The 10,903-nt window shown below is 50.4% G+C and overlaps 1 protein-coding gene across 1 annotated transcript; it reads right to left on the bottom strand.

The window, feature by feature from the left end:
• Window positions 1-1,411: 1,411 nt before the first annotated feature.
• Window positions 1,412-9,521, bottom strand: LOC149333167 (endothelin-converting enzyme 2-like). Its single transcript, XM_089557669.1, has 4 exons — window positions 9,177-9,521; window positions 6,741-7,133; window positions 4,301-4,411; window positions 1,412-3,487 (listed from the first exon to the last, which is right to left on the bottom strand). Exons 1-4 carry the CDS (start codon window positions 9,519-9,521, stop codon window positions 1,412-1,414), a joined length of 2,925 nt encoding a protein of 974 aa, XP_089413795.1.
• Between the last annotated feature and the right edge of the window lie 1,382 nt (window positions 9,522-10,903).

The following is a 10,903-nucleotide window of genomic DNA, read 5'->3' as shown; positions in this document are numbered from 1 at the left end:
CCCACGTTTACACAAGTTCGATTGTTTGCTAGTGTCAACCCGACAAACCTACTCAACACAACGCAGTCGAGTTCGTGTGAACACCCGAGAAAATGGCTTTATTTCTTTTGGAAGACGAATAACGTACATTCCTAACGCCTTTCAGTTACCTTTGTCCTTTAGCGCTAAAGATGCCGGCAAAGTTCGTATTGCTACTTGCGCATGGCACATTTCTTTGGAGATGCTACCGAGGCTGAATTTTGCCTTTCGTGGACTCAGGGTTTCATTGTACCAGCAGCACAAAGCAAATTTGAGCAATACCATTCATTGACAGAAAGGAGGCATTTCTATCTTATATCACTACATGCAAACCCATGCTACATTAATACCCAGCATACGGCCTCCTCTGCGTGCATGTTACCTCTGAGGTAACATTTTGGAGTGCTTCTGACCGATAACCACCATTTGGAAAGGTGTGAAGGTTTTGAGACTGGCCTTACACGTTGTTGCACCACGCGAATAATTTGCGAGAGAGAAAACATTATGGACCGGGCGCGCCACTAGCACCGGTTAGTACACACCACCATCAATCCATTTATTAAAACCACCACTGTACCAAGAAGGCATAGATTCGCACAGATGGCGTGCAGGACTTAAAAGGTGCCCTGGAACCACAGCTCATGAATCTACGGCACGATAATCGGACGATAACTTCGGTCAGGTATTTCTGCTATTGTGGTCAGACCCAGCCAATGCTCGCAAAGTCAGGCCAGCCGAGCTAAAAACCGCACATGCCTGCAAACATCGGGACCTACTTCTATATACAGATTTACGTACGCTAGCGATACATCGCTTATGAGGTAACGTACAGATACACAGCACCTGCTGCGCTTCCGTATACGAGCGCAGGGTCGCGATCTCTGTAAGATGCTAGCGTGAAAATTCAATGCAAATTTGCTGTCGCAGAAGAAATTACCGTGATTATGTACACGACCTGCGTCAGGTACCTACTACCATGCCCGTCAGTCACTGAAGATATTTTACAAACCATACGTACAGGGCCACAGCTTGAGGTTAAACAATCACAGCAGCACCATCACGAAAACAGACTTCAGGCCATCATAGGCCCGATATTGGTCCAAGCTATGCTCCACTGTGCGAAGCAAGATGTGCGATGCAGAGTTTCTTAATTCCCCGGCAGATCACTAGAGCAGGAGTTTAAACAGGGTTTCACATAGCCAGAAAACAAAAATGGTACTGACCCCTGGTCTAAATTACGCAGTTTCTGTATAAAAAAACACGAACAGCTTAAGCTCCTACAAGGGCATCCCAGAAGGGTTCCCTCGACACCGGGTATAGTTCGGCACGGAATTTCAAACCATGTACACTGAAAGGATGCTGCAGCTTTGGAGTAGGGCTTGCTGCAGGGAAGTCACGAAAAAAACGAACATTTCCTTTCCGGGTTCATTTTGGTCCCCTTCGCGCATTTGTAGACGTGAGCGAAGAGCTCGGAACTTCTTACGATCTTGTTACAGTCTGCCCCGCTGGGATTCCGGGCGCCAGGGCTCGCACAGGTCAAGAAGCACAAGGTCATGAAGAAGACGTGCTCTGGGGGCAGCTTTTCAGCCAGCGCCGGGTTGTCGCTGTCCCAATGTAGGTGAGAAGCTACGAGTGCGGAGTAGGTCACCTCCAGGGCAGGTACCTCGGGGAACACACTCGAGTTCTCCCCACCCTGATGGCACTGTTCGCGGGCGAGGTATGCTGCCAGCGTAGAGTTGGACAGGATGGTGCCGTCGACCGCGGTCCCGTTCGCCGTCCACATGATTCCTTCGCTGTCCAGAGCCTTGACCAGCTGCATGGCCATCAGGAAGAACAGGCCACCATACAGCATGGACTTGGTCCCGCTGCTGTAGAATGCGGGAGGCGCCGCCACGCCGAGTGACATCTTCGCGGTGTTGGATACGTAGTCGTAGTCGGCGTATTCCGGGAAGTGGTTTCCCAGAAGCAGCATGGCCTCGTCGTATTCCTGCGTCCTCTGTACCGCGATAGCTGCCTGGCGTGTTGTGACCCAATAATGAGCAAAGGATGGCTGACTATCAGGAAAACCTGCATATATTTTTTCCAGTTCCCCGTCCTTGAGGAGCGAGGCCGGAGGCCAAAGCGAATTTTTCATGGCCATGAGCTTCTCTGTCGCCGCCGCTTTGCTCTGGTCGTCTATCCAGGGGGCACTTTGGACCTTTTCCACGGCAGCCGACACAAGGCCGTTGAAGCCGGTGTTGATGGTCTGGCGGTCTCGGTCAGTAAATCTCGCGAAGTAAGCGAGTCCAAGAACGAGGACCCGGAACGAGGCTTCCACGTGGTGAGCGCAGTACACTGGAAGCAGCAGCTCTGCTTTCTCCTGGCTTCCGTAGTAGCCAACGAGCATGGAATAGTCGGCCGGAATACTCGAGTACTGCACCACTAGCCACGATATGTGCTTGCTCAGTTGCCCTGCGCCGTATTTGGTCATAAAATTGGCTAGTGCTTCAAGGAGCGATACGTCGCTGACAATAATCTCATCGTCGACGCTCAGGTTCGGTTCTAGTGACAGGCCAATCTGGAAATCCTTGACCCACTCGGCCGCAGAAGCAGTTGGTACGTGGGAGGCAATATCTCCGAATAAGAACAAGACCGGTCTTTTCTTGGGAGACAGTGATAGTTCATAGAGGGTTTCGATTATATTTTCTTCCATAATGCGAATTTCATTGATGAGCGTTTCGTTCCACTGAGGTTGATCAGGGCTGCCGTCTGGGTAGAAGAGCAAGCGGAACTGCTCCCAGTACTTGATGTACGCCTGCTTGACTGCGCGCTGGTGGTTGCGCAGTATGGGAAGGTAGAGTCCCGGTCTGACGAATACGCGGCGCTTGCCGGATGACGATGACCGCAGCACATCAACAGTGATCCAAAATGACCACTGCCACTTGTAGCTGAGGGTCACGAACATTGCCAGCGGTGACATTTGCTTCGCGGGCCTCTCCGGCCAGTACAGACCGTACTTTTCGAGCATGCCGCGGATCCACGTCATCTGGGAGGCGTTCTTAGGGTAGTCCCTCCTGCACATATCGTACATGGCCAGCGGCTTTTTTCCGGCGGGCACCGTGAGCGAGCCTTTCGTTAGTGTGTCGGCGAATAGGTCGTACCAGGAGAACCGCAGGTCATCTATTGCCGACATGGCCAAGTCGCGGTGGGCCTTCGAGGGCTCCCACGCCGAGCAGACGAATGCCGCATAGTCCTCGCAGGGATCGAGTTTCCAGTTGAGGTGCGTGGTGAGAAGCGCCGCATGTCGGTCGCAGTCCGCGGTGTGGCAGAAATTCTGGATGACCACCTTCTGGTTTGAGATCATCACCAGGAAGATGACCACGGAGCCGAAGAGCAGGCCGGTTCCAACGCACACCGAAGTGATCGTGATGTCCCTATTGGTCCGGACGCTCGTCGGTTTCCGCCAGGTTGACGGATCTGGAGACCGCGCCTGCGATCATCCGATCAGCTTATATTAGTAAGTGGCGGAGAGACGGCGGAAACTGCGGCCATCTTTGCTAAGAAGCTAGAAAAGTCAGACATATCGATTTTGCTATTTCGGAAACAAGATAGAAAACAATGATAAGGACATGATCAAACGTGTGCGGTAGATTGATGTGCTTCCAACTGTAGCTCCGAGAATTAGAAATGTACGTAAGCATATCAAGACTAAGTCTGTGCAAACAGCGTACGTAAATGTTTGCCAGATGTAACCGAGCAACGGTGGTTTGTTTCTTAGCCGCCCAGCGAAGCACTTAAGGCAGTCCTTAAGCTCTGAATGGGGGCAAAGTAAAGTGAACCCTTGTTCTCACGTTTCAACACCTATCGGTATTTAGGGATGTAAAGGCTCCGTTATACGGTTGAAAAGGAAAAACCATTTAGTTCGCTTACTTTTATCAAAGGAGGTACAGGGTCGGCCAAAGGTTCCCAGGCCACTGGGTGTGATTTTGAGCGCTATAGTCGGGCAGTCTAGACACCCTAAAGCCCAAAACCTCTGTAGAGGATTGAAGTTTCGTTCTCAACAATGAGAAACTTGCTACCTTTTTTTGCTATCATAAGTGGCAGAATGTGCCACTAAAAAGCAGACCTTCTGGCCTGGAAACTTTTGACCAACCCTGCACTTGTTTTTAACATATGTGTTCTGCCTCCAGAAAGCTCGTAGTGCACTCGAACGGCAGCCGAGTTAAAGAAGGTAGTTGGGAAGTGCGCCTAGTCTTCAAGGTAGGCCGGGGAAACGCCTTGGGCGCGCGTGTTGTGTACGCACCAGGGTATCGAGGTTGGCCATCGAGGTGAGCAGTTCCGCCGTCGACAGCTTGCGGCTCCATTCCGACTCGCGTCTCCGCTGGGCGCTGCGACTGAAGCGACTTCGCCCTCCCTGCGAGTTCGGGTCTTTCATCACCACGATTGAACGCAAGTGCCATCAGTTAATTCGACTTAATCCCATGCATGAATTTCTTTCGTGATGGGCATGTTGAAAGCATGAAATGATTCTACAGTCACTAAGGCGCTGATCACATAAATATTTAATAGTAAACTTTCAGACTATACCGACCGCTTACGAGAAATTTTGTATATGTGAATAAAAAATCATCCATTGTTGTTCTTCGCTAGAAAACTTAAGAAGACTAGATTTCTTGACGCCTGGGCATGCTATTTGTCCAGAAAGAAATTATTACTGTGAATCGAAATAATAAATGACGCCTGAAAGAGTAATGAAGTCTTGGAAGAACGACTAATTATATTCCGCGCATCGCTTGTTTTGCCGCCGCGGTGGCTCAGCGGTTATGGTGCTCGGCTGTTGACCCGAAAGACGAGGGTTCGATCCCGGCCGCGGCGGCTGGAATTTCTTTGGAGGAGAAATTCTAGAGGCCCGTGTGCTGTGTGATGTCAGTGCACGTTAAAGAACCCCAGGTGGTCGAAATTTCCGGAGCCCTTCACTACGGCGTCTCTCATAGCCTCAGTCACTTTGGGACGTTAAACCCCATAAACTAAACCAAACCATCGCTTGTTTTCGTGCCTTGACGATTAGGGTAACCGAAAGGAACGCATACAGAGCGTAGGTGGGGTCGTATACCACCTCGAGTTTTGCATTTTCTCAGAAATTCAAAATGTAAAATGGTGTCGAGAAAAAAAAAGTCCGTCACGCAGCACGAATCGACAGTATCAGGTACCGTGGAACGCAAAGCTATAACGTTGTCGTCGCCATCTCAGCGTTAAGCTCAGTGAAGTGCGAAAACATCCCCACTCCCCCCCGTGACCTGCAATTATTGGTGCTTTCACTGCGCAGTGGCAGCATTACACAGGATTCTTGAGAGTCAATTTGCCTCTTGGCTGGCATTCATTACGCTTTTTTTTTTCTCCTAGTATCGAGACTTTTGGACTCAGCTTTGCGGAATACGTGTGCCGTTCATATTTCCCGTCAACATATACGTCAGCTTTCTAATCTGCACTGCTTCTTGCTTCTTCTTAATTAACGTCAATATTTTTAGTTATCATCACATGTTGCATGGTCCGAACTTGTAGCCCCTTTAGTGCTCTAGAGCAGGATGGGTCACTAGCGAAAAAACCCTTATGTCCAGGTGAAGCTCGTAGTAACTCGGGTAAGCTTGGGTAAGCTCGGAGGAGTGTCACGCCAGCTGCAGCCTAGGGGGGAAAGGCTGTGAAACGCGGTTGCGTGCACATGCCCATGCCTGAAAGAACGTACGAAGGATGAAGTCGCCGGAGGAATCTCCAGTGCAGCAAATGGTAAATATATATGAAGCCGGTCCTTCGACAGTTCCAGATACGAACGACGCGTACGGCGAGCTGAACAGCAACGCAAAAGAAGACAGCACCAACGCGAATAAACCGAATCAGTACATATAGCGAGGCGGCAGGCTGAATCAGAGCGGCGAAGACAGCAAATCTTGTTAAACGGAATGCGGAAACAGATGAAGAGCGAGAAAAAAGAGGCGAATGATGAAAGCGCCGGAGGAATGTGCAGTAGAGAGGTGGACGCAAATGGCATGAGGGACCGCCGAGAAGACAGAACGATGACTGAAATCGCAACGAACGACTCAGTCAGCTCATAGCAAGATAGAAGCCGAGAGGTTTTGTTTGGTTTATGGGGTTTAACGTCTCAAAGCGACTCATGCTATGAGAGACGCCGTAGTGAAGGGCTCCGGAAATTTCGACCACCTGGGTTCTTTAACGTGCACTGACATCGCACAGTACACGGGCCTCTAGAATTTCTCCTCGAGAGAAATTCAACCGCCGCGGCCGGGATCGAACCCGCGTCTTTCGGGTCAGCAGCCGAGCACCATAACCACTACTCCACCGCGGCGGCAAAGACTGCAATAACATAAGGGTGCAACTCGAATTTTCGAGTCTATATTAATCTAAACAAAGAAGCAGAGCTAAACTAAAGAAATTTGCTATCGGGCTCCAATTTTTTTGTCGCCCTCCTGTATCTTCCGCTGCATCGTGCAGTAGTAGCAACGTACAATTGTCATTACTCTCTTTTGCAGTGTTATGATGCAGCTCATAATTTGAGAGTGGTAGTTAACTGCACTACACGTCATTCTTATGCCCTTGCTGATTTCTGTTTCCTGCCCGGGATGAGCCGTGAGTGCTTGGTATAAATCGAGGCACGCCATATCTCCTGGATCTTATAACCATTGGCCTAGAAAAAAGCAACCAGCGCGTATCCAAGCAAAATAATTTACCGCGTCCGTCTCGGTGCAACGAACAGTGGTGACGGTCAGCGGCAAGTCCGCATGCATCGCTGATAAGTCTCCGGGTGCCTCTCCCAGAGGATCAGGTTTATTGGACACCTGCTGCACCTGTTCTTGCCCTTCGCCCGTGCTACCTGCGGACGCGGGCTTCGGAACAGTGCCTTCCGGTCGGTCGTCCTGCTGCCTGTTGGTGGCGCCCCCTTCGCTGCTCTCTTTCGGGGCGCTGGAGGCGGCGTCCTTGGTGGTCGCAAGACCGTCCTGGGCTTCGGTGCCGGCGGTGGTCAGCTGCACCTTCCCGCTCACGTCGGCCTTGGAGCCACGTTGAAGTCGTTCGCGCCGCTTCTGTCCCTTGCGGCGCTTGCCGCTTCGTTTCGACGACGTCACCTGTCACGAGAGCAGTTGAGAAGGCACAAGCTGATACGGCATCCTGCGGCGCTAGCTAGCAGCTGTCCCAGGTCCCTGATAACAATTGCGGCTGTTTTATGTTCCTGTACAGGTTTGGTTTATTGGGGTTTAACGTCCCAAAGCAACTCAAGTTATGAGGGATGCAGGGGTGGAGGGCTCCGGAAATTTCGACCACTTGGAATTCTTTAACGTGCGCTGACATCGCACAGTATACGGGCTTCTAGAATTTCGCCCCCATCTAAATTCGGCCGCCGCGGCCGGGATAGAACCTGCGTCTTTCGGGTCAGCAGCCGAGCGCCGTAAACACTGAGCCACCGCGGCGGGGAAGTTCCTGTACAGACTTCGTATAGAGCACGATTACTATCCACATCTGCGCATGCGCCTGACAGAGCGCACATGTACAGGCATGAGTTATATGACAAGGAACAAACTGTCTACATAAAATTGTGAGTTTTGTTTTCATTGCTCCACTAAATTTCTTAACGACTTTTTGATACTATGCGTCAAGGATAAAAATAGAAAACAGTAAACTGCACTTGTCACAAATATTAATTGAGTAAACAATAAACGAATGCCCAAACTTTGTTCGTTCTCATATTCCCACTACAGTACATGTAAAGGCTTGCCTGAATTTAAGTAGTGCCTGTTTTTGTGCTGCACAGTGTAAAAAAAAATGGAATGGTTTAAAAGTAGTCAAACCGAGTAGACGTGCGGAAGCATGTGTTAAGCCTAGTTGGCTCATGGTTTTGCTCATCGCTAGGTCGTCGGCACATTTGGAGACGATATTAGACTCAGGGTAAGCTCTGATCGAGGTTAAGTTCATCTGATCTGTTCGCGCCGCAGATTGAAGTTGATGACGACGACGACGTGCAATGCACAGCGCAGGAATGTGATGCAGTTTAACAGGAAGCGCGTTACATGCAAAACGTTCCGGAGTGTGACTCAACTATGGCGGCAGGCAGGCATGTTTCCCGGGCAATTCTTTGCAATAAGGGTAAATACATGGACAAGGCGCTCTTCTGTGCGGTGTTTCTTGTCCCTGTCTTGTGTTGAGCTAAATTACTGCCCAGAAATGTGACCTATTGCACCAGTGGCAAGTTTTACGACACCAACTCGCTCTCATAACCAGAGATAGCACCTCTCGATATCGTTGACAGCCTAGTCAGCGACTTCCTAATGAGGCAGGCATGCCTAGATAACATTCTTATAGCTCAGCAGGTATGCTTTCTACCAGCCGCTTTTGCTCTCACCCCTCGTACGTTCGACATAACGAATGGTGTCTTTGAAGCGAGGCTTTAGTGAGAGAGTGTTTGGTTTGGTTTATGGATTTTTAACTCCCCAAATCGACTCAGGCTCCGAGAGACGCTTTAGTGAAGGGCTCCGGATAATTTCGACCACCTCGGGTGCACTGACATCGCGCAGTACACGGGCGTGTAGAATTTCACCTCCATCAAAATTCGGGCGCGGCGGCCGATCGAACCCGCGTCTTTCGGGTCAGCAGCCAAGCACCGTAACCACTCAGCCACCGCGGCGGCTATCAGACAGTGTGCTGCATGAGTGCGCTAGGCTACGTTAACGTGCATATGTTCGAAGGATGCTTATCGTGTGTGTTCTATACGGCTATCGGACGCTTTTCTGTATTTGAGAGTGTGACTATTATTAAAAAGGTAAGCTCACTGCCCAGCTGAAGACCCAGCGAGAGGCTACACAATTTATAACGAGCGGCTGAATGTGGACGACATTGTGAGTTTATACATTGGAGTCTTATGCAGTTAATGCAATAGGAATTAATCGAAGAAAGAGGAGCTTTGTTGCTTTTGATTCATTGACTGAAATACGGTTACTAGCGCCAAACACCGCAAGGGTGTGTCCCATTGGTATCTTTCGCTGTTCCTTGTCGTTTTTTTAGCGCTAGTAACCACGTTTCAGTGAGTGAATCAATAGCAATTAGATCGCCTGCACAGCCGTCGCTGCCGTGACGCCCACTTAAGACTACCAGCCGCCTCTCTCCCGTGTACGTACAGATGCAGTCGTTGTTGAATCGTCCTGATCCGTCGCTCGAGATGACGTCGCACCAAGTATGACCGGTTCACCGAGCCCCTCCTGCTGCTGCGGTTGACCAGCCGTGATCTCCACAGCCGCTGCCTGTGCGGGTTCCTCCTGGACATCGTCGGGAGCTGCATCGGTTTGGATTTCGTGCTGGACGCCGCTAAAGGCAGCGGCGGGGCCCCTGTCCGGGGGCTTCGAGTCGGTGACGCCAGTGGTCATGTTGGTCTCCCAGGCTCCAGAGCCAGGAGGGAGCGTCGAAGCCTTGGACCCGTGGTGTCGCTTTTCTGCATGTCCGTGCTTGCCACCCGCTTTGGGCATGGCAACCTGACGCAAGGAAATCCTGGCTGGAAGACTTCGAGATGAAGCGGATAACTAAAATAATTATCTTGGCCAAGAAGGACAGATATCGCCAATTCATAGTTAAACAGTGGGAAGGACGAAAACACAGCTACTAAATCAGGACAGAAGAAGTGCTTGAGGGAAAAGTAACTGAACTCTTGAGCTATGTGTACCATCACCTCTGATATATTGGGGTTATGGAGTAGGGCTCTCGTCAGCTAACACACTGGCGTTGCTAAAGAGCCACGATACGTATGACCAAGAACAAATGCGTGGCTGCGGGAACTTGAAGAGGACTATATGACGTTAGAGCCACTGGCCTCAGTTAGCGGCGTGCATATTTTGGGCCCACACGAGCCAGACTCAGTGATAAGCTTAACGTCGGACATGAGCCTGGTTGGTGTTGCCTTAGTGACGTGGCGCATACCCACGACGGGAGATAGGCCAGGGTTCATTGAGGAGGGCCAAGAGAAGAGGGTAACTGGTGCGAAGCTAATGGTTGAGCATCGCCTTTCGCAACTAGATATGTATAAGAAAAACCCCGCCGACTGCCGGAGAGTTCAGGCACGGTCTGGTAAAGAACGTGGGGAAGGCTATCCTCGTCCGTACCTCTTAGAAGTCAGGTGCTGCGCCGGAGAACTGAGAAAAGACTTCGACTTGAGTCGGTCGCTGCGTTCTTCTTCGGCGAGCTCGTGGACCGTGTGCACGCGCAACGGATATCTTCTTCTTCCTCTTAAGAATGGCACATGCCCACATGGGGGGATTGGCCAAGGTGTAGTGGCCTAAACAAGGAAATTTCCATAGGCGATTATGATGTCTCCTTCAGCCTTTTTACCTTGCATACCGTGCGCCCTCGTGCGACATGCCGCGTCCAGACGCTCAGACAGGCGGTTTGACAAAAAAAAGCAGTAGAAATTTTGTTTTCCTTTTTTTGCACACGGTAGCTAGCAATGATGAAACACTAAATTCTCCCATCGCTTAGGGGCCCTGTTTGGAAGGGAAGGGTAGATTGATTTCGTGACAAAGGCTTGATTATGTCCTGTGCGCTAGGCAACCGAGGAAATGAATTTTTCTCCTGTCTGCATCTGCAACAAACCCTGGCCAATTCCCCGTAGCGGGTATCTGCCATCGCTTCATAGGCAACAACTTCATCTCACTTTGTGTGTTGTGCCCATATTCACAACGGGTTGTTATCGATCGGTGGCCACACAATCTTTCTTCATATTACATGACTGGCATGACATATAACGCGATAAACGACGAGAAGTTGTTCAAGCTCAATTTTTAACAGAATGTATGACAGAAAAGGGGTACTTCTGGTTACCTGTAGAGCAGGTCGGATGCACTCCTCCTGTTAGCTG

The sequence above is a fragment of the Amblyomma mixtum genome, chromosome 8 (genome assembly GCF_055824585.1).
Source record: "Amblyomma mixtum isolate Tamu chromosome 8, ASM5582458v1, whole genome shotgun sequence".
NCBI classification, from domain to species: domain Eukaryota; kingdom Metazoa; phylum Arthropoda; class Arachnida; order Ixodida; family Ixodidae; genus Amblyomma; species Amblyomma mixtum.
This window is presented reverse-complemented; position numbering and strand designations above follow the sequence as displayed.